This window comes from Nymphalis io, chromosome 9, assembly GCF_905147045.1.
Source record: "Nymphalis io chromosome 9, ilAglIoxx1.1, whole genome shotgun sequence".
Lineage (NCBI taxonomy): Eukaryota > Metazoa > Arthropoda > Insecta > Lepidoptera > Nymphalidae > Nymphalis > Nymphalis io.
In genome coordinates, this window is record NC_065896.1 from 1,827,441 (window position 1) to 1,851,617 (window position 24,177).

Below are 24,177 nucleotides of genomic sequence, written 5' to 3' on the forward strand. Positions count from 1 at the left end.
GACCTACGATGTGCCTGTAATCATTTACTCGTACTTAGTTGCTCACTTACCCTTCAAACCAAAACATAGGAACACAAAATATTAGTGGGACTTCCTAGAGAATGAAGCCCCATAACAACCAACATTAAATTTTGCATACACGTTAACAGAGGTGCAAGAAAAGGTGATATGGCATCCATGCTTTGTTAGACTTAATTGCTAGTTTTGTTATTGATCACAACTAGACAAAATCAATGCCATTGTAAACGTAACATTACAAGCCGGTTACGAAAGGCAAATTGCAAAGGCAGAGCCTTTATTTAAGTATTGAACTATTATATCATCCGCTTATGATTGGAAACAAAACAATTATCTAAACATTTTTGTTTATTAAATGTTACCCAAGTGTTTATCAAACAATGACAGATTAGAATCTATATCCATAATAAGTAAAGAGTATGTCTGTACGTGATTTTTTTAAAATATTGAATATATTTTCATTTTTCACAGTAATGATTGATTAATATTCAGTAAACGTGTCTGTAATTTAATATGGCACACACATAAAGCAAAAATTAATAGAGTATATAAAAGCGCATAGAATTCATGTCACAGAAGTGAAACCTATTTACGTTAGAAATGTTTAATTCGAACATTACATATAGAAACGTTTCCAAAGGTCTCGAGGCTAGCTTATAAGGGTCTGAGATCCTAGGTGCAAGCCCTGGAATGGGTCAATAAAGTTTCTTTGTCAATAAATTCACTATAACACGCACTGGACTTTGGCAGTATTCACACTCTCGCGCCTCGGTAATCACTTAAAGCTGTTGGCCTGTGCCCGACTCTCTCCGGTCGTGTCGGATTGCCATCCCATCGAATTATTAAAGTGAGGGAATAGTGAACCTTTGCGTTGTAAAGTAAATAGATCGGGAATAAGTCTTCATCAACATGAATAGAAACATTGCACCTTAATTCGATTTCAAATGCTAAAGGACCATTGTATACAAATTTCGAAAAAAAAAATCGGAAAATCACCACATTTTTAATATAAATTAGCTTCAACTTTAAATACGGTGGAATATTTTCTAATTCTTACTCGGAAGTCGCAGCCAGAACAAGTGTAACATAATAAACATCTTATGAAACCAAAACAAACACTTCAACCAACAGTAACATTACTCAATCAAACGTAGTTACTTATTAGACTATAGATCGTTCATCTAAAATGAACAGAATTTTATTGTTCTTAGTAATAATTAACCAAATGGACTTTGTCGTGAATTCTTTAAAAAACATAGATAAAGAAGATCTATCCGTTATAGATGTGTTCGATTTAACTAATCCTACAACTTGGAGGGAATTTGATGAATATTACGGTGCTATCGATAAAAATTGGTATGTAAAATGTATATTATATAAATTAATATTGAGACAGGAATTTATTTGATGGTAGGGTTTTGGACAAACCCATCTTTTTTATAATTCCTTATGTATATGTTGAAATAAAATATGTATATATTTTTTATTATTATTGAACCGACTGCCTCCTTGATCTAGTGGCTCGCTTATAGGCGGATATAAAGATCATGGGTTTTAAATTCGAGCTATGTTACATTGTCCAATAAATGTTTGAAGTATAGAATAATTCCCCAAAAGTTAAATGAATTAATAATAAATTTTAAAATAATTTTATTTTATAGGAAAATATGTATTAACTGTGGTATGCCCGGCTTGGGTACTGGGATCCATTTAGAACATACGGGAGCGTCTGGATCTATGCAACCAGCTATCATTCCGACTGAGTATTTACTTACAAGATGTGAGTAAAACCTTACGATTTAACAAAATTTTCTTCCTTCGACTGCCTCGTTGGTCTAGTGGCTATAATTAAGGCCGCAAACTCGGAGGTCCTGGTTTTAATTCCCCGATCGGGCCAATAAAAAGTTATTGAGTTTTTCTGTCAGAAAATTTTTATTTAGTAGCAGCCCGGAGTCTGGAAGTGTACACTCCCGTGCCTCGGAAAGCACATAAAGCCGTTGGTCCTGTGCCTGAACTCTTTCCGGTCGGGTCGGTTAGCCGTCCAATCGGATTATAAGAGTTAGGGAATAGAGAGTGCACAAGTGGACAATCGGATTATAAGAGTGAGAATATTATTGTGCACAAGTGTGTGCGCAAACACAGGTAGTTTGCGCACACACTTGTGCACAATAATATCTCCTACGTAGTTGCCTAATCTCTCTTGAGATTGGCCACCGTGGCCGAAATCGGTCTGAAGGACATTATTACTATGAGTTATAATAATGAAAAAATATTTGTTATGCCAAAACCTTATCACTATTACAAACGTTGTTGGGACCTTTTTTTAAGTATGGAAATACTTGTGCCAGAAGATAGAGAAATTTCTATTAAATAATCAGCTTAACACATAATTAAACTTACATAATAAATGTAATTCCATCCTTAATTTGAGTATCTATTTATTAATGGATACGTATGTATGTGTGTTTGTATGTATGAATGAGTATTTACTTGTGTAAGTTTAAATAGTATAGTAGTAGTATAGTAAAAGAAGCCTGTGAATGTCCCACTGCTGGTCTAAGGCCTCTCCCTTTTTGAGGAAGATAATTACACCCAGACTCAGGACAAACAGACATGTCCATGCACACAAATGTCAGTCCTGGGTGGAAATCGAACCCACAACCTTCGGCGTGAAAGGCAAGTATCTACTAACAACGAAATTACTTGCATATTATTCCTCTTTCCGATAGATTTAGGGCACCAGGGTACAATAGGCTTTGAGAAGCTTTTGACCTAACAAACTTCAGTGCTTCTTTAAAATTATTTAATAATTGTTGCTAGAAATTTCATTGACCAATGTAACAGGAGAGCAGAATATTAAGAGGTGTTTAAGTTTATTATTGCTTTGAAATATGTAGTTTTACATAAATTAATAATAATGTTTACAATACCTCGTTAGTAATCGGTTTACTAGTACCAGTACTAAATTAACTCCTGTCTTTGTATACGCTTCTGTTATTTCTTATTGATTTTATGCAAAATTTCTATTTGATAATTCTAAATATATTTATTTAAACAGGTGTGTGTGTAATGAAAGTTCGCACTCCGTGGCGGTCCCGGGGATAAGAGTTATAAGAACGATCTATGCAATTTTATTAATTACATAAAAGTCTCATTGATATTTCGTCGTCATAACTTAATTTACTAGAATTATATATAGTTTTATAGGCCTTTACTCTGTGTTCACCTTATGTTAAAAAAAATCGTTTTATTCATATAGCCGATCTAATGATTGCTTGAGATTTTCAGTGGAAGTAATAGACGTGAGCTACATTGCCAAAATGGAGCTTGATCTAACACTGAGCCTAGATGTTGCATTACAATGGCCTATTTTAAAACATGATCCTAGAGAACCCACGCTGATTCTCTTCAAGTTTGGATGGACGGATACGAACCTAAAACGAAAATGTGTTTGTAAAATTCCTGGTTAGTGAATTCTTTATTATCTTAGATATCATAATGTTGTATGAGATATATAAGTAGGTATATGAACAAAACCTAGATTTCTGTAAGGTGATCATTTTATATTTTAATTAAAATAAATTTAACTATTTAATTTTAATATGAATTGTTATTTTGAGGATTTTTACTCGTTTCAAATAACGGTTGTGAAAAAATGGATTAAATCTTGGGAAAAAATCTTTTGCATTTTTCAGTCGAGAAATATCAGTTGCAGATAGGAGTTTTAGAGTATGTTCAGAATAAGAAAATTTAATTTCAATCAGGTCTAAGTTACGAGTTAGCGGAATGGATAGCAGCGAACTTAAGCCACGTCGTCGGTGTAGCCACAGACGCCCCGACTTTGGAGTCAGACCAAACCAGGGAAATGACGTCACGAACAGTCTCCAACGTGCTGGGGAAAAGCGGCGTCTACATGATCGAGAATGTGAACCTACGAAGGCGCCTACCTGGTAATATCCTGTAAAATAGTAAGAAAGCACAAAAATACCGCCATTTATAAATATTTTCTTGTCAATAATTTGCATTCGCGGCATTTAAGTTAAAAAAACAGTGCCTGTACAAAATTAAAGTTTATTTCTTTTAACACAATTAATTTTAAGGCTTGAGATGCAATGGTATAAAATATGTAAATGTTATCTATGTACACTTATAATTAAATAAAATATCATATGGTTCACTTTGAACTTATTTCTAGAACGTGGTTGCATGGCAATAATTATGCCACTGAAGATGCTGGGGACCAGCTACGTGCCGACGCGTCTGACTGCACTGTGTCCGACACACAGCGACGGATTCGTCAACATCGCCCTCAGGAAAACATCCCACACACAGACCGGCAGCCGCGTCAATGAAGTCGATTTGGATGAAATAATGAATTAATTGAACGTGAAGACCTTTAGACCTTAAGTAATTTTCAAATCTTAGCAATAAGATTATAAGATAAATCTATCGCTTGTTAACGTTGCAATTTAAGACATGAGTGAATGAAGGTACTCTTAAACTTGTTGAATTTATTACAGCAATGAATAATTTAAGTGAAGTCATTCTCATAATGGTATCTTCAAATCTCACGTTTCAAAACTTTAAGAGCTCTAGAATAATACACACGAATAAGTAATCAACTCAAAAATATAAAACATTCTATTACTTAAATTTTAGTTGCACGATCCCTTCCAGTTATGTCTTATGGTATTCTAGGCACATCCTACTTGCCAAGCTCTGACAAGCCTTTGTAGATTTCGATGGATTAGGCATCTGGCTCGGCTCGGCTCGCGTGAGCTTAAAAGCGATTAATTCCGATTTTGTCAATATTTTTGTCGGATTCATAGTTAATTATAAAAATTATTGAAATGTATAAACCTCTTTAAATTTAGTTCTACACAAATAATTTATTTCTGTGAATTACTTTAATTTAATTTAAATAAATATAATTATTATATTCTAAAGTGCACTAATAAGTTTATAAGAAATAATTTTAAAGCGTCAATAGCCCAAGTTTGACCTTGAACTTGGGCTATTGACGAGCTTTACGCGTGAATCTGGTAAATATGAATATTAAATAGATATTGTATTTCCTATATTTACATCCTAAAAATGCACATGAATTTTAATTAAGGGCCGAAACACGAAAATGCGATGTCACGTGGCAAAGCAGGTTGATTCATAGGTGATGTGATACGATTACCTGAATCATGCCAATGATGATTTGCCGCACGAAATCGCACCGCAGTAATTCGCGTCGCAGCTTTTTAAGTTCCGAATTCGCATTGTACCGAATTGCAATTTTGTGTTTAGACCCTTAGGTGTATGTAAAAAATCCTTAAATATATCACATGTTATAAACATAAGTTGTGTTTATATATATAATAAAACAAATAATATTGAATAAATAAGCTTTATTTTTGGCCAAACTATTACATTGCATACAGCTTTACATCTATTGTAATAAAAATCAATTATTGAAGTAACAAATAAATCGATATAAAATAAAATATAGCACAAATGCGCAATAAACCCACTATTAATCATAAACAGGTTGAAAGCGAAGTAAAATCAACCTTAAAATTAAATACATAGAATTTAATTTAATATATGAAAAAAATCTAGCTAAATAAGCTATGAATTTCCTTTCTAGGGCAATTTGTTTAACCTTTTTTTTTTCTTAAAGTCCGAATAACATAATTGTATTGTTTATTATAATTATAAGAATTGGTGACGTTTTCAGAGTGAAATTTATAAAACATCTAATTTTGAAATTTTAATTTAACAAATGCTAGAAGGAAAGCGATTTGTACGCTTAATTATACAATATTGTTTAAATTTCATATAAAATCTTTTCACACTTCGGCAGTAAATAGGTTGTGACGCAATCAAGAATAGAAAACTAACCCGGTGTGACGTCAGAAGTTTTAGATATGTATATTATTTAAAAAAAAAATTGGATAATTGTAATTTATAAAAGGGAAGCCTTAATTACGAGTAGACTGAACATACGTTCGTGAATCATCATTAAATCTGATTTTTTTTTATGGAGAACTTTTTAGGCCCTTTTCACATGGGGCAACAGGATATCGACCACAATTGCAAGATTCATTATCAAAATATTATTAAACACACAATTCCCAAAGTCATACATTAAAAATTAAAATAAACATTATTCTGATTTGTGTCCGTCTGTTTGAAAATGATAACACTCTTTGACAACCAGAAAGCAATACTGCTAGCCGCATCAACCACCGATTGACAAAGCAAAGTTGGATTTTCTGGACAACGTCTGAAAAACATCTTAAATAGTTGCATTATTGTAGACTAGGAATTTTCAACCTTAGGTCCTTACGATAGGAACTCGTGTGCCAATGAAATTGATCACGTTTAAGCTTAATATTTTGGCCACCCCGTTTGATAATGTGTTTAAAAATATTTTTTTTTTTCTTTAATTCACACACCGTGTGTTCAGTCTAAGAACGAAGCACCAGTGGAAACACTGAAGCACCTCTTTATATAATTCCTTCATCCACAGCACGATAAGCAACGACATTGCTTTACAAAACGACGTATCAACCGATCGTCGAGTGTATCTGTAAATTGTACTTTATCGCAAAACGCTTACGGTCTAAATTTACACTAACATTGTGAAAAACGTACATTCAAATTAATACTTTTCAATAATTATTGCCACGTTTACGCGTCACTGGCACTGATTAAATTAGAAGCTAGGTATTAAAAATAGACTCCATTTTAGTGCACCAAAAAACATCAACGTCCTACGTAATACAACGTGTGTCCACTACGATATACGGGTTAGAAATATACATATCACGGTCTCTTACTGATTAATACGAATAATGAATATCGGAACATACAGACGCTGTGTCGTAAACACGTACGATAAACGCCCTTATAACCCTGGGGTTAAGTGTGATAGTCCGATGCAGAGGTAAGCTCAAAGGCTGTTTCAAATGCTTGGACAGGAATGCTGGTGTGAACGCATGAAGTGTCGATATCAACAAGACTGACTAAAACTAAAAGTGTATCTATTCCTTGCGGCATAAGAACTATTCTCGATCGGCACTACGGTGATTTATACAATTACATATATTTTTTTTTTAAATAGACGTAATATTTATAAACACTAAGTTTTAAATATAATTTTGTAATTTGAATGTAATGTCTACACTAATAAACACTTAATATTTTAATTTGAATATTGTAGAAAAATCGTCTTAATCTATGGGTTCTAATTATTATTGATAAATAAAATTGAAATGAGGATAATTAAGTATTACATTTAAATATATAGATTACATCGACAGTATAAAAATAGTAATGGATATGACAGATTAAAAATAGCGTTACGTTCAGTAGTAGAATTATTATAAGTAGTATCAAAAATTATTGGAGAAGATTTGAAAAAAAAAGACCATTTTCAGTTTCATACGAATGTAAAATGCGTATTATGTAAAACCTTTATATAAATGGGAGTTTCTTATATAATAATTTTGTCAATCCTCAGTCAGCCATTCCATCGACACTTGCATTGGATTGGAAACACGTCGTTTTTTATGTGTGCGTAACAAATTGAAGGATATCTTGAGCAATGTGAAGTCATAGACAATTTTTGATAGACTATGGCACAAACAACAAAACGCGTTTGTCGATCGGACGAACGTTACGCAATTTATATAAAATCTTTATTGTGTTTACGATTCAGCGATGCGGTAAACGGTCTAGTATTTTTTAATTTTAGTGAATTTCAAAATAGCGACAAAATAACATCACCTTTCACAGAAAAGTGTGATAACTTGAAAATTATTAAATGTCAATACTGTATTGTAATATTTATCTTAACAGTGATTTCTGATATTTAAAAACCGCATCACAAATACGATTATATCAATTACGTGTCAATATACATGGATTCAAATATATATTGCGATCGTTTAGTTCGACAAAAGCCTAGAACAGATCAGTAAACGCGACGTGTTCGAATCCAATCCATAATGAAACCAAGCGCTTAGTCCTTCCAATCCTTTTTGATCTCGAAGCTCCATTCCCATTGGAGATGGATGTTTTTGTCGTCGTCAGTGAATAAGCTGTTTACTGTGTACGCACCTCTGGCCATCAAACCGGAGGGGGCGTCTTCTGGGGGAGTCGTGTACGATTGGATCTCCGTCTTGGGAGGGTAAGAGCCGACCATGTGAGTCATTTTGTCCACTGTAATGAGAAACACCAAAACTTACTAACATACATATATATTTATGTATTTATAATAAATTTATATAGAAAATATCTTTATTTCATCATAAAATATTAGTATCTTCGGTTTCTTTGATCACGATTTCATGTTCTTTACAAATGTCACAACAGCTCAAAAGCATGTGTGTCATACGCTAACAAATAAATTCAATAAATCGTACGCTGTTATTATTAATATGAATTCAATCTTGATAAGCTACTATACACCTAATGTTAATCGAAGTAAGGGTGAAAATTGCGTGATATTATATTGATCGGTGCATACAATGCTTGACACCGCAGTGAATATTTATAGTCGTGTAATAATAACAGTGTACGAATATAAATTAATTCGTTATTAATACATACCAGGCACTATCCAGATGCGTGGAACGAAAAAATATTTTGTAATTATTTATATAAAAAATACAGATACAATTTCGATTGAAATATTTAATTAACACCAGCGCACATAGCTTCGAGTTCAAATAAAAGCTAGTTAAAATTATAAACGATTGAGTGAGCCATCATGATGGTAAAGAACAATCGTGTTCAAAGACATCGATATTATGGCAATGATTAGCCGTACGGCGTACCTCGATTTGCACTTGTGGATTTATTTATTATTAAGTACTGGTTATTGAATATAAATTAATGTAAATTATATTAAAAAAAATTATGTGAATTTAGATATTCATTCATTGTTTTTTTTTTTTTTTTGTAATTAGCATTCTTATTTCCTACGACTTAAGCTAACTCAAAACTTAATTATTTAATCGTACAATTATAAAAATCAGAATGAGTACATTTCGCATTTATAACATAAGTATGATGTTCCGCGTCGTTTAGAGTCGCATTTACATATGAACTCAAATAACGAATGGAATGAATTAAGAATACTTATATAAGATAACGATATATTATTATTATTTTTTATAGGTAGGCGGACGAGCGTATGGACAACCTGATGGTAGGCGGTCGAAAAAATATTGACCGTTCCTTGCATTGCCAATGCCACCGACCTTCAGAACTAAGATGTTATGTCCCTTGTGCTTGCAGTTACTCTGGCACATTACTTATTGTTATGTTATTAGTATTATCTTACTACTGGGGGCTTGCACATAGCCCCAGTAGTAAGAAAAAAAATAATGACGATATATATATATATAATATAATATAATATAAATTTAATATAAGAGAAAAGACTGAATAAAGATTTTGAATGGATTTTGTTAGAAACGACATGTTCAAGAAGAAACATACAGAGAACATTTAAGAGATATGAATGGGATAAGTTAACGATGATAAAACGTAACTCACCTGGCACTCCTATGCGGTAGGTCTTCTGCACATATTTCAGCCCGTGAACGATCTCGCGCTGCACGATGAAATCGATTCTTATCCGATATTGCACACCCTCCTTTATTATGAACACCTGAAACATTGAATACAAAATTCAACATTGATTCAACAATTAATTCCTTTCCTTTATCTGTAGTACAATTTTAAAATGAATTTCCAAAGGATTTTCTAATAACATACTGAGAAAAACTTAGACGAAATTTAATTGGGATATTCGCGACACAAGTCCCATATATTATATTATTATTCTTCTGAATTGAAGAGTATACTACAGTCCAGCAATGAGAGATTTACTTCACTCATATATTCAAGTCGTCAGTTGATAGTTGGTATCCACGTTATGGTTATATTGACTTCCTCGTTGGTCTAGTGGCTTGATGTAAGGCCGCAGACCCGGAGGTTCTGGGTTCAATTCCCAGGTCGGGCTAATAATTTATTGGATTTTTCAGTCAGAAAATTCTCAGTAGCAGCCCGGAGTCTGAAAGTTAGAAGTGTGTACACTCCCGTGCCTCGGACAGCACGTAAAGTCATTGGGTCTTGCGCTTGAACTCTTTCCGGTCGTGTCGAATTGCCGTTCCATCGGATTATAAGAATTAAGGAAAACAGAGTGCACTTGTGTTTGCGCACAAACTTGTGTACTATAATATCTTCTGCGTAATTGGCTAATCTCTCTTGAGATTGGCCGCCGTCGCCGAAATCGGTCTGGAGGACATTATTATTATTCATTATTATGCATATATTTATCTAGCGAAACATAATTATAGCTGAAGAATTCCATATTCAATTAAATCAAAAAAAAAACGGGACCATCGTTTGGAGGATTGATTAAATTATTAATATTAACAACTGCCTCGTTTTTCTAGTGGCAAGATAAAAAGCCGCACATTCCAGTCCTGATCAAGGTCGGGCCGATAAAAAAAGTCAGTAGGTTATTCTGTCGAAAAATGATCATTATGAGCGTCAGGGAATAGAGTACACCTGTGTTCGCGCACACACTTGCGATCACGTTCCGCGCAGTTGGCTTGTCCCTCTCGAAAACGGCCGCCGTGGCCGTAATCGGTCACGGGACATAATTAAAAATATTGAATACATTTTTTGAATAGATACGGTGCTTGGATTTATTTTGATGATAAGAATTGGGAGCTATAACAGGCAACTGTTAGTAGCTCTTATGAGTCATGCCCATATCCTTATAACGATATCGTCCATACGCGAGTCGAATTACAAATACAATATATACTCATGTATATAATAGGTTTATATACTTATATCACTATATCTAAGACTATGACGAGCCGGTTGGCGTGGTTGGTAGATACTTGCCTTTTCACGCCGAAGGTTGTGGTTTCGATTCCCACCCAGGACAGACATTTGTGTGCATGAGCATGTCTGTTTGTCCTGAGTCTGGGTGTAATTTTCTATATTAGTATGTATTTACAAAAGAAAAGTAGTATATGTAGTATATCAGTTGTCTGGTTTTCATAGCACAAGCTTTATACAAGCTTAATTTGGGATCAGATGGCCGTGTGTGAAAAATGTCCCAGGATATTATTATTAAGACTGTATACTTTATATTATACAAATTATATCATATACACTCCCTTCCGTATTCATTTAACAAATAAACTATTTCATTTGATACTATTTTAATTTTCAATGCTTCCCGTGTCGTGAATACTAAAAAAAATCATGGAACGAATACATTATATATGACTAATATATCACCAATACAGCGTCGCTTTGCGTTCAAGGTTCGCGATATTATCTTGCTACGAACACAAATCCTAAAAAGCATATGAATATTTGTTTAAATCTTTATATACATGTGCAGTAATTTAAATATGGGCGTTCTTTTTAGGATTAGATAAATATAGAACCGGAAACATCATCCGGTGAAAGAGAGCAAACAGAACAATATTTGTTTTACTATTTGTACATTTCTGGCTGTGAAATGCATTCTACTTGCCATCATGTCATATCAAAGCGATGCCTTACTAATTTAAGACAATATGATAAACATTTGATACAAAAACATGGCGGTTTGTATTCGATCGATTTACACATAATTGAAGTCACAGTTCTTAAACTGTTCTGTTTATTTATTTAAGGGCGATTCAATGTGTTATAAAACACAACGAGAATAGGTATTCGGTGGACTTTAACGGCAGGCCGCCTGACTCGGCCCAAACATTTTTGTAAGGCCTATGCTGATGAGTTGGTTTCCCGTTCTTTATTGTTAAGTCGCTAAGTCCTGATAGTATTAGAAGATGCACTATTTACGGAAAATTTTACTATTCTTACAAGAGATACAGGTTGAAATAAGAAGAGAGGCCTCGCCTTTTTGAATTCTCTATTTTCTCTCAGAAAATTTTTTTGATGCTATGTAAAAGTAATAAGTGTTGAAATAGTCGTACTACCCATTTAATCTTAGGTTTAATTATCTTTACTTTGATTTCTTTATAAAACAAATAAACTAAATATCATATTGTAATGTTTTGTTGTTAACAGTAATCGTTAATTGAAAAAAAAAATAGCCGAGCTTGACCCAGTGGGTAGAACACGTGGATTTAAACCAAAGATAGCACATTCAAATCTGGGTCAGCACCGTCATACATGTGCATAACATGCGTTTAAAATTCGCCATATTTCATGTGCCTAGTGCCCATGTGTTTACAATTCATCTCGTGCTCAGGGGTAATGGGAAACGTTTGTGAGGAAACTGCATTTGCGGAATTAGCTCGAACTTCCTTCTCCTTAATAGGAGAAGCCGCCTTTGCTCAGCCGTAGAACATTTCATCACTATTTAACACTTTCTGATATGTTTATAATATAACGAATTGAATATTATTACTAAAACAAAAATATAGCTTTTTGTATAGAGGTGCAAAAATGCAAACAACTGATTGATAAAGCCGACGCGCCTGGCTTGGCGTGTTGCCAATAAAACGTATTCGAGATGTTTCATATAATATAAACAGATGGCATAACCGAAACATCTGTCTAAGCTAGTAAGAGTCTACTGAACAAAATTACATATGAAAGGATCTGTTTCTAAGCACACAGAAATAAAACGAGAAATTTCTTATAAAAATTTCTCAATTACGTTCTAATTTATATAACGGTAACGGTAACAGCCTGTAAATATTGGGCTAAGGCCGTCTCTCCTTTTTTTGAGGGTAAGGTTTGGAGTTTATTTCACTACACTGCTCCAATGCGGTTGGGTAGAATACACATGTGGCAGAATTTCAGTGAAATTAGACACACGCCGGTTTCCTCACGATGTTTTCCTTCACCGTCAAGCACGAGATGAATTATATCACAAATTAAGCACATGAAAATTCAGTGGTGCTTGCCCGGTTTGAACCCACGATCATCGTTTAAGATTCACGCGTTCTAACCACTGGGCCATCTCGGCTTTTTACTAATTTATATGCCCAATTAAAAATCAAAACTGAATCATGATCCGTTATAACAAATGAAAAATAAAGAAGTACTTATAACACCCGATTTCCGTATCCGAAAAGTCTATTCGTCCTTCCTTGGGGAGGTACTCTTTTTTTTATAATAAAATTCCTCAAATACTATACCATACTACTTACTAATAAAATTAAATCACACGTGAAGAAAATGTCAATTAATAAAGCATATATAGAATAGAATATACCCGGGCTAGACGCTTTTTTTTTTATAGAATAGGAAGGCGGACGAGCATATGGGCCACCTGATGGTAAGTGGTCACCAAACGCCCTTAGACACTGGCATTGTAAGAAATGTTAACCACCATCGCTTACATCACCAATGCACCACCAACCTTGGGAACTAAGATGTTATGTCCCTTGTGCCTGTAATTACACAGGCTCAATCTCCCTTCAAACCGGAACACAACAATACCAAGTACTGCTGTTTTGCGTTTTTGTTTTACTGTTTTTTATATACAGCATAATAAAGCATATATACTCGATAGAGAATAATATGTATGATAAAATATATTGACTTAGTACCTATTCGTTGATTGGAATGCAGGATAAATAAATATTCAATATAACCTGATTGTCAAAAGGATAAGTAATTAGATGAAACGGTGGTAGCTTTACATTAAAATTTACCTTCTAAAATTCAAAGGTTGTAAAGACTTGAATAAATGTTTTTTTTTTTTTTTTTTTTAATTAAAATTCAGTAAATAATGGTCACGGTAATAACACATCGCATTTTTATCACATAATATAAACTTGAAAAGTATTCTTAGAAAAACGTAACTATAAACTTTATCAAGGGATTTTATTACAAAGACCTTCAACTATAAATTCGCGAGGGATATCAATATTTAAGATCGAAGTTATGATATCGTTTATCACAAAGGTAATGACGTCACAATGTTAAAAAAAAAGTATATAAAACTCTAGTTGTGCAACCGAATAGTATAAACACTTCTAGTGGTACGTCTTCGTTCAAGCTCTGGGTTAGTACAATATCATAAGGAGGTTAATTTATTGCTAAATGCTCTTCCAACAATGCAAGACTAAATACTTTTGTTTAAAATTTGTCTTACAAGACGATATATAATAGGAAAAAACGGACAGGAGGCTCGCCTGATGGAAAGTGACTACCACCGCCATTCGAGATCTGCAACACCGGACAGCTTGCAGCGGCTATGCAGGTCTAAAAACACTTGTTTAGAGAATGCAGTTGTGTTTACGAAAACGTTTGTCGACTGGGATGTGTCCCGCGCAGTTGGCTCGTCTCGCTTAACGTCGTCAACGTCAATTACAACCAACCAGTAATCACATTGTACAGCTCTAACATTCTAGTTTAAAAGGTGTACGAGCCAATTTAATCACAGGTCATAAGGGAATCACAATTTCTATCCCATGCAACTCAAATCATTTCGCAATTATGATGAGGTAAAATTTCGGTAACAGCCTGTAAATTTCCCACTTCTGGGCTAAGGCCTCGTCTCCCTTTTTTTAGGAGAAGGTTTGGAGCTTATTCCACCACGCTGCTCCAATGCGGATTGGTGGAATACACATGTGGCCGAATTTCAGTGAAATATAATTTCCACTAAGTCAATATTTACAACCAAGAGTTCGCGTTAACGATTGGCACATTTATTAGGCCTTCGTGCTAATGTTAAAAAAAATAATTTTTAAATAACTATAATTAGATTACGTAAATTAAGCCCAGCCAGCCGTAAGATTTTGCAAGGTTATAATTACACAATTTTAATAATAATAACGGTATTACAATAGCATACCCACTATTTATCATTAAGATTATCTTAACTGTTTGAATTCATTTATAATCATTAAAATTTTTGTTTTATTTAATTACGAGCTGGAAAAAAGAAACAAATTCAATTTTCGATCAACATTTTACCAACAAATGACTGTGGCCCGTTTGCTATTTTTAAAAAAACGATACGTTTTGCTTACGGATAGTAATATTGTCTAGACATCAAAACTACGAAATGTATATGCTTTTAAACAAACTGTTGAAAAAAAATAGCAGCTAAATATTTTCCCACTATAAAAACTTTACTATTTAAATTTAACTTCAATAAAAATGAATAGCCTGTAAATGTTCCAACGCTGAACTAAGATCTCGTCTCCCTTTTGAGGAGAAGTTTTAGAGCTTATTCCACAACGCTGCTCCAATACAGGTTGGTGTAATACACATGAATCCCGCATAACCCGGTTCTCCCCCATGGGAGCCGCGAGAAAGCATGTAGCTGCGAGAAAAAAAAGCAGAAAGAAAATTTACATCTGACACGTACAGATGAAAACGAGATGAATTACCAACACAAATTAAGTAACTGTAAGTACAGCGGTGCTTGCCTGGGTTTGAACCCGCTTTCTTCGCTTTAGATTCACGTTTTCTAGTCACTCGGCAACTTATGTACTATTTTACAGAAGAAAACATGCTAAGAAAAAAAAAAGTACTATCATACTATTATTATAAATTATTTAATTTGCATTTTTTTTTCATTAAACAAACACAAAATATAAAAACAAATGAATGCAATTACGGAGAAAATGAGGCATTGTAATAATAATTTTCACACTTATTTTTGAATACCCGAGAGCAGACATAGTCAATGTATAGAAATATATAAGCGCAGGTTAATGATCTCGTAATGCAAAACTAAAAAAAAGCCCATACGTGAACGACGTAACCGCCACGCATGGATATGAATAATGTTTTGATAACAACTTCGTCGATATTCAACACGCCGTTTTTTCGCGATACCGTAATGAATATCCAAGATCAAGATCCCGACCAATGATATCGCGTGAATTCAATGTCAGATTTGTTTTATTGTCTTAACTCCTCTTGTTGCAGTAGGCTATAGAATATATTTTCAGAGCGCCACGGTAGCATGCGAAAGCGATCCCGTGGCGCTCCTCGTTAATACGGTATTCCGATGTTCGGGGCGCATTCGGCGCCTTGGATACCGGCGAGCCAGACTGTTCCCGTGGGAGAAAACGCGTAAGGCGTTTTTCCAGCGAAATAAATATAAAATAATAAAATATTTTCTTACTAATTCCGCAAACAATTCTTTTTTGCTAAAAGTAATAATGATAAGCATTACACTTGGAAAGTAAAATTGAAATTGTATTTAGTAATAAATTAATATAGTTACCTGTTTCTTCAAATCAGTCAAATCACCAGTTAGGTCAAGCTCGAGGTCGGCTCGGTCGGTCACGCAGAGCGCCAGCTTCTTCACTATTACTTTACGGGGGTCGTCCGGCTCTAGAAAGAAATTAAAATCGGTTACGGTTGCTTTATTTTTCACAAGTTTTTGTCTGCAATTTCGCCTGCGTTTTAGGGGTTGAGATGTTAGTTATAAAAATTATACAGCCTATGTCCTTCCCTGGGGTTCAAAACTTGCTTGATATAAAATTTCATCAAAATCCGTTCAATAGTTTAGCCGTGAAAGCGTAACAGACAGTCTTTTGCATGATATTTATATATTTGAGGGGATACATGTAACGAACGTATTATTTATAAATTAAGCTAATGAAAAGTCAATCGTGCTTGTTCGGATTTCAATCTTTGGTAAAGATTTACGTGTTTTATCAATTAGGTTAACTCGACTTTTCATTTAATTATTTATCTGCGTACGGTTACAAACTATAATCTAAACTATTGTGTGGGCGCGGTCTTGTTCTAAAACCTATCAATAATATTTTCAGTTACGAAACAGGAAAAAACACGTTTAAAATGTCATAATGACTAAGAATTATTTTTAGATTAATTTAATTATTATTTTTTCAATTAAATTATTAGGAATAAGGAAGATACGTTATATAAATGATAACGTAATTCAAAGTTTTATATATCATTATTTTAAAATAAAGCATCATTATATAACAAATACCCAAATCATAGTGTAACGACATTAATTACTCAAAAAAAAAAATTGTCAAAAAAATGCCGGAATTTGGTCGATTACACTCGTGTGCTCATAAAGTACATGAAGCTGTTGGTCAGCGTTCTCTAAATCGTGTAATATTTCCGTCCCATCGGATTAATTAGTGATCAATCGACAGTGCACCTATATTTTAGCACGCACATCTTACTGCTCGGTTGCCCAATGTCCCTTTAGAATAACCGCCGCGTCTAAACATAGGACATCAACTTATATATTATGAAGAATGATTCGAATTTCAATTTTTTTTTGTTTCACATCTAACTCGACATTACATAGAAATAAATGGCCTATTTCGAAGTATGAAAGTGATAAGAATGTCTCGAAATTTTATCTTGATGGTTAAATAGATAGTATATTCAAGAATTCAATGAAAAATTCTACACATATCATTTTTAAACCGTAATAGAGAAATACAAATCTAAATTTCGTTTGTAACATAACGAATATAATTTTTTTTATCTATATTATTTATTAATTATAACACTTAATTATTTAGCTTAAAAAATTTATAACAAAAAGTTTTTATGTGACTCATGATTTTTTTTTATTGTCCTGTGAAACAGATTATTATTAAGATTTCTAATTTAGAAAAAAAAAAGTTAACTTGTTTCTCAAACTCTGGCTGTTTATAAGATAATCTCAATGTTTTCATTAATGTTTTGTCAATAATGAATCATTATCAATTAGTATATAGGAATATAATCCATGACAAATATATATTTATCAATATAATCACTATAACTTATATTAATAAACAAAGATTAGGGTTTCATAATTATTCATCTCTTACAACACATTTATATTCTTATGAAACATAATGATGCAATGTATATTGCTATTATTATGATGGGCCAGTTGACGCGGTTGGTAGATACTGCCTTTCACGCCGGAGGTTATGGAATCAATTCTCACCCAGGAGACATTTGTGTGCATGAACATATCCGTTTGTCCTGAGTCTTTGTGTAATTATCTATATAAGTATGTATTTACAAAAGAAAAGTAGTATATGTAGTATATCAGTTGCCTGATTTCCATAGTACAAGCTCTGCTTAGTTTGGGATCAGATGGCTGTGTGATATTATTTATTTATTTATTATTATTTATTGGCACTAGAACTATTTCTATTCTATTCTCATGTGAGGGGTAAAAGGGATAGTATGTCTTTCAATTTAAATCAATCCAGTTAAGACAATGCATGTATATTTATATTGAGCTTCAGTATCCATATTTCGTTTGATATGGTAGTGGTGTTTTTCTGAGAAATGGTATTCTTCTGACCACAATGCTACAGCACAGAAGATGGATATAATTCCAAGTTGTTGATCGATAATACCTACCCATTCATAGGTTATAAAAGTTTATCAACTTGAAATATATACTGATGCATGTGGTATTGTTATGATGTAACCTCTAACGTGCTTAAGTAAATTTTGTTGTTAAGGGGGTGAATAGTTTGAATCTGATCACAATGCTGTGACTTCTCACAAATGTAACTTAACTCAATGATGACAGAAAAATTGAAATATCAATATGTGATAAACTAAGCATTCCTTTCAAAACGTTTATTTGTTAGGTTTTTAAAGTGTTTATAGGTAACCAATTATAATAGATAAATCAATTAGCAAATATATATAATACTAAAAATTAAAGTTAAGTATGTCAACTTACCAACTATAACAATCCCTGCCTGAGCTTGTCCAAGTAAGGCTTCCTTGTACTTCCTTAGCGATTCATCCTCCTGATCTGCTGCTAGAATCTCCTCGATAGTCTTTTCAGGAGGAGGCCTGTAAGAGGACTTGATTTCTTCGTCTTCAGTTTCCTCTTCCTCAGGGGTACGTGCTACCTCTGGCTCTCCAGACATTATTACGACCTATTCAATGAAACAATTATATTTATAAATTTACTTTTTTAATGACACTTTTTTATTGTTATAGTAAGGGAGTCCCCCTTCTGGCAAAATGACCACCTGATGGTATGTGGTCTCCACTGGCCATATACCATGGCAATGTAAAAAATAATAACCATTCCTTACATTGTCAATATGCAACCAACCTTGGGAACTAAGATGGAAGGTCCTTCGTGCCTGTAGTTACTCACTTGCCCTTCAAACCAGAACACAAGAATACTTTTTTTAATTATTAATATTATTATATACAATCAGTAAAACAACATGTTTAAATGTAAAAATAATTTGTATTACTTATGGTCTTAACATAACCTTCTTGATCTAATCTAGGCATAAAGTTAAAATACATTAAAATTTGTTGTTAGATTTTATTAAATCTATTAAAAATATCTTAATAACTGAACCTTTTGATTTACTTTTAGTAGTACTCATATCTTACTAGTGTTACTTAGATTTAGTTCATAATAATGGAATAATCTTTATATATCTTATCAAAGGCACTTATAATCTAACCTAAATCTTTTTAATGCACTGCATTAAAATAGAAATGGATATGCAACCAACTAACTATTTATTATTAGAAATTTAAGACAAATAATAATTTACAAATTGGAAGTAATTTTTTTTTAAATAGTTACGATTTTCCTTAATCGTTTCAGGCAGTAACTTGCCAGATCAGTTGTAGATAGCATCAGAAGCCATACAAATTCAAAACATAACACAATGAATGAATTGCATTCAAGTAACTATGCATAAAATCGATTCAACAATGAATCACAACTTTTTAGCGTTAAGATAATAATCGCATAGCGCGGTCTTGGATGCCGCTAACGTGTTTCTGGAACCGCCCTTAGGCGTTGCACTTTATCGCGTGCAAATCGAAATTATAAATTAATGGTAATGAAGCATAGATATTTATATCAATCAGGATGCAACGACATTAATACACGCCTATGTAGTTTATACAATAACAGAGGACATTATCGGCTTCGTCATTCGAGCGTTAGGCTTATTGTGACAGGTATAGTAAAAGATGTATACGAACCTTATAATATTTAACGTAGGATAAGAAGAGAATTCACAATGTTCGCTTTCAAATAAAAACACGTAACATTAATATAGAATACACGTACAATAGCGATTAGTGAATTATTTGTAAAAAAATCTATAGCTCAAAAATGACAGTCGAGCGACGGCAGAAACGCTTCCGGTGGTCGGTCGGTAGCTTCGTTTTGTTTCTTAATAGGACTAAGGATGCATACACACATTCAATGATAAGGTTGACAATTACAATATTAATTTATACAAATTTAACAACACTAAAAATATCAAAGATAATTGTATTTCTATACATATTTGTAAAGAAAACTTGTAATGGTAATATTAATAATAATAACTTCCAAATGTAGAAAATAAAATATTTAATAATTTTATAATCACTTATACAATTAATATTCGATAATAACAAAGTCATACATATTTTTATTTATTACTACAGAGCTACATAATATTTTTACTAGACAAGTTTGTGTCCTAATTGGTAAAGTTTATTGATAGTGCAGAGTATACAGAATTTGTAGTATTAAATAATAGGAATAAAATCATAGTAACCTGCACGAAAATTTTTTTAGACATTAATATTCTATAATAATTATTATTTTTAACAATGACATCGGTCGTTTTAAACTCATTTAATTTGAACAAAATCAAAGCCAATAAATAATGTTATCAATTTGGCTGAACTATTCGAAAAGCAATTGTATTATTTAATTTAAATTATGCCATGTCATTCATTTTAGTTTCCGTTTCAATAATAGAGAAGTTTCAATGAGTCTAGGTCTTACTTTATCTTTCTTTTAACGTAACTTTTAATATTAAGTAACTAAACTTTTACAATTGTCAAATGCCAGCCTTTTTTATTGTTTGTGTATATTTAAGAAATAAAATAACAAACAACTTTAACTCTGATTTACCACCTTTTACTTTTACCACTAACAAGATAAGTAAGTTTTTTTACTTCTAACGTCGTAGCTCTATAGCTACGACGTAGTAGTAGTAGTACGTAGACAGAGATTAGTTTCTCTGTCTACGGGATCTCTGTCTACAGGTATGTACGACATAATATATTATGTCCTATTGACAATGACAACTGAAGTCTACAAAGTAAACAATAAATAACCTAACAAAATTAAAAAAAAACCATTAATAAGTAATAATGGTACTGTTATTGTTACTTTTTCAATTGATAACATAATTATGTATAGTTAATGTAATGAAAAACAGACTTCTAGATCAAAGTCAAACATACAGCCATTATAAATAGAAATTTTATATAAATATAAAACATTATATAAAATATTTTAATAATGCTAAATTATGTTTGTAAGTATATAATAGTTTAAGACCAAAATATTTATTGTTCATTTTATTTGAAGTTCCAAATTTATAACAATTTCGGTGAAAGCTTTAAATCTATTGGCTAAAAATTAATGGCTATTCTTTTTACTTCAATTAGTGCAAAAATTACAGTGTAACAGAATTAATGTTTTCATAGTTTTTAGTATACTACACATTTTCATTTAGTACAAGCTGTATTATATTGTGGAATTTTTATTGTTCTAATTGTATTACATTTATTCAGTGTTGTATTTTAAGATTAAGGTGCCATTTTGTAAAAAGTACAAGCAAAAAGAGAAAAGAATTTGTGATCACTGGTGAAATTCAAGTAATCTATAGATTTGTAATTAAATATTCTCTTTATCACAAAATATTTAATATGTAACAATTTCTAGTAACATGCAACAGTATTAATTATCAGGCATTTTCAGAAATTAAGATTGTTATCTGTGAAACCACAAGTGCTTGGATATTACCAAAAAAGCTTATGTTGTAATAAGATAAATGCAGCAGATGAGGAAAAGGAAAAAGAAATTGAAAGGATTAGGAAAAGTGTAAGATCAAAGCCCTATGTTCCTGTTTCTTAACTCTTTCTAATCAAAATTTCATACCATTATATTATGATCCTGTCTATGTTTCTAAGGATTTTATTGCTATTAAAAATGGTTACTGCAGCAAAAATCATTTAGGCTACTTTTTTTTCAGGCATCCATTGATGAACCACCGACAGCATGTTGTAGATCTGGCTGTGCAAACTGTGTATTCATTGTATGGGCGGAAGAATTAGCAACAAAATTTGAAAATGCTGGACCGGAGATCACAGATAAAATAATGAAGCAAGTAGACGATCCATCTATGAGAGCCTATTTAGAACTAGAGTTGAGAATGCGAGGATTAAAAAAGCATTAAGACTTTATTTTCATATAGTAATGTATTCGAATGATATTATAACTTAAATTTAGATATACAAATAATGGAATAGATAATTTATTAAATTGTTAATATTGTATAAATATTTAAAGAAGTACTTGTTTAGGTTTTATATTTGTAAATAGCTGCAATACTAGTAATTGTAAAAATTTTATTAGTAAATTAGTAATTTATATGACTCAATAAAACATATTACAGGAATATATGATTTGTTTTTTGTAAACATCATTTCACTTATATTGTTATCTTCTTGTAGCTCATATTATAGGTACAATATTGGTGTCTTCAAATCCAAAGTAAATGGGTTTCTTTTAAGCAAGCGTGCTACATCTTAGACCGTGTCAATGTCACCTCAGGCAAGGTCAGACGCTGGTCTATTAAGTGTAAAAAAAATATATATATATTATGAGTATTGTTTTTCGAAGGTTTTTTTATCAAAAGAGACGACAACATGACACGACATGGCTAACATCATAATGAAACCAATTAAGAGTCTGTGCCATAATTTTAACAATTTTTTTTTCTGATTATGAGAAAATAATATTAATAGAATTTATTAATGTTGTTATTTTTGCATGTGGACTGAAACAGAAAAATATATTTCCGTAAAGCTATATGTTATTAAATTATTGAAAATTAAGGATCCTCAATGGTCTCCTATCCTGACTTTCTTACCACCATATTATTAGGAAATATAATCAATTCGACTACGACACATTTCGTATTTTTCGATTTGTAATTCTATAATTGCTTGTATTAAATGGATTAAATTCTATTTTAATACTTAGGTAAATTTAATTCAACTCTTTTTTATTTTATTTTGTAAAATCTAAATAATAATAATGTCCTCCATACTAATTTCGGCCACAGTGGCCAATCTCAAGAAAGATTAGCCAACTGGGCAGGAGATATTATAGTGCACAAGTGTGTGCGCAAACACAGGTGCACTCTCTCTTCCATAACTCTCATAATCCGATGGGACAGCAATCCACCACGACCGGAAAGAGTTCAGGCGCGGGACCAACGGCTTTACGTGCTTTCCGAGGCACGGGAGCATACACACTTCAACTTCCAGACTCTGGTCTGCTACTGAGAATTTTCAACAGAAAAACTCAATAACTTTTTATTGGGATTTGAACCCCATTACCTTCGGGTCTGTGGCTTTACATGTAGCCATAGACCAACGAGGCAGTCAAAATATAAATACAGACCATACATAGATACTTTTTATTATATTTTATTATAAAAAGTGTATATTTAACAGTAAACAGCAACACCACCTATTTAAAAATTATGTAAACATCGAATTTACAGAAAATACATATTAACGTAAATTATACATTTTTATATAGGTATACTTAAGTTGTATTGACTAGATTAAAATTTAGACTAGACATTGTAAATAACATTTTGAAAATACAAATACTATAAAACAGTTAATTTTTTGATGTTTTACTTTACATTAAAACATTGTTTATTAATTAAAAATTAGGTTTTAGCAAAATACCTATTTCGTAAAATCAGAATGTTGTTGGTATACGATACAGTACAATCGCTATAATATATTTAATAAAATTAAGATCTACATAAAATTACATTATATTATTAATAATTGGACTGGCCTTCTATAATTTCAGCAACTAATATACAATTTAAAAGCTTTTGCTTAAAGTTCCATATTTTTAAGGAGGATTTAAGCTTTTTGAAGGAGGAACAGCAGAATGCTTACAGTCTAACCGTTTATGTCCTAACAAACGATTATGAAAATTCTCTAAATCTAATAAAAAATAGTTGTAATAAGACTTTCGTCTTCAACCAATGCGTCTTACCTGCCATGACATACGGTGCCGAAACGTGGACACTAACTGCGGGACTAGTCCACAAATTCAAAGTCGCTCAG

At 32.4% G+C, this 24,177-nt stretch overlaps 3 protein-coding genes across 3 annotated transcripts; 2 read left to right on the forward strand and 1 right to left on the reverse strand.

Annotated features, from left to right (window-relative positions):
• The first annotated feature begins 1,289 nt into the window (after positions 1–1,289).
• LOC126770979 (uncharacterized) lies at positions 1,290–4,398 on the forward strand. Its single transcript, XM_050490620.1, has 5 exons — positions 1,290–1,374; positions 1,680–1,798; positions 3,307–3,483; positions 3,783–3,968; positions 4,214–4,398. The coding sequence occupies exons 2-5, from the start codon at positions 1,702–1,704 to the stop codon at positions 4,396–4,398; spliced, it is 645 nt and encodes a 214-aa protein (XP_050346577.1). The 5' UTR covers positions 1,290–1,374; positions 1,680–1,701.
• A 1,001-nt stretch (positions 4,399–5,399) lies between these two features.
• Positions 5,400–20,172, reverse strand: LOC126770970 (rho GDP-dissociation inhibitor 1). Its single transcript, XM_050490608.1, has 5 exons — positions 19,996–20,172; positions 18,713–18,914; positions 16,253–16,362; positions 9,574–9,688; positions 5,400–8,232 (listed from the first exon to the last, which is right to left on the reverse strand). Exons 2-5 carry the CDS (start codon positions 18,903–18,905, stop codon positions 8,033–8,035), a joined length of 618 nt encoding a protein of 205 aa, XP_050346565.1. The 5' UTR covers positions 18,906–18,914; positions 19,996–20,172; the 3' UTR covers positions 5,400–8,032.
• On the forward strand, positions 20,129–22,480 carry LOC126770876 (uncharacterized). Its single transcript, XM_050490484.1, has 4 exons — positions 20,129–20,167; positions 21,028–21,057; positions 21,779–21,901; positions 22,053–22,480. Exons 1-4 carry the CDS (start codon positions 20,129–20,131, stop codon positions 22,254–22,256), a joined length of 396 nt encoding a protein of 131 aa, XP_050346441.1. The 3' UTR covers positions 22,257–22,480.
• The last annotated feature ends 1,697 nt before the right edge of the window (positions 22,481–24,177 follow it).

Bases quoted from the DNA above. Each gene is read 5' to 3' on its own strand.
- LOC126770979 (XM_050490620.1), top strand. From the start codon at position 1,702: ATGCCCGGCTTGGGTACTGGGATCCATTTAGAACATACGGGAGCGTCT. The intron at 1,799-3,306 runs GTGAGTAAAACC...TGAGATTTTCAG, and splicing joins TGAGTATTTACTTACAAGAT to TGGAAGTAATAGACGTGAGC. The intron at 3,969-4,213 runs GTAATATCCTGT...ACTTATTTCTAG, and splicing joins CCTACGAAGGCGCCTACCTG to AACGTGGTTGCATGGCAATA.
- LOC126770970 (XM_050490608.1), bottom strand. From the start codon at position 18,905: ATGTCTGGAGAGCCAGAGGTAGCACGTACCCCTGAGGAAGAGGAAACT. The intron at 9,689-16,252 runs GTAACTATATTA...TCAATGTTTCAG, and splicing joins TGACTGATTTGAAGAAACAG to GTGTTCATAATAAAGGAGGG. The intron at 8,233-9,573 runs GTGAGTTACGTT...TTCTCATTACAG, and splicing joins CTACCGCATAGGAGTGCCAG to TGGACAAAATGACTCACATG.
- LOC126770876 (XM_050490484.1), top strand. From the start codon at position 20,129: ATGACAGTCGAGCGACGGCAGAAACGCTTCCGGTGGTCG. The intron at 20,168-21,027 runs GTCGGTAGCTTC...GACAGAGATTAG, and splicing joins AGAAACGCTTCCGGTGGTCG to TTTCTCTGTCTACGGGATCT. The intron at 21,058-21,778 runs GTATGTACGACA...AGGCATTTTCAG, and splicing joins TACGGGATCTCTGTCTACAG to AAATTAAGATTGTTATCTGT.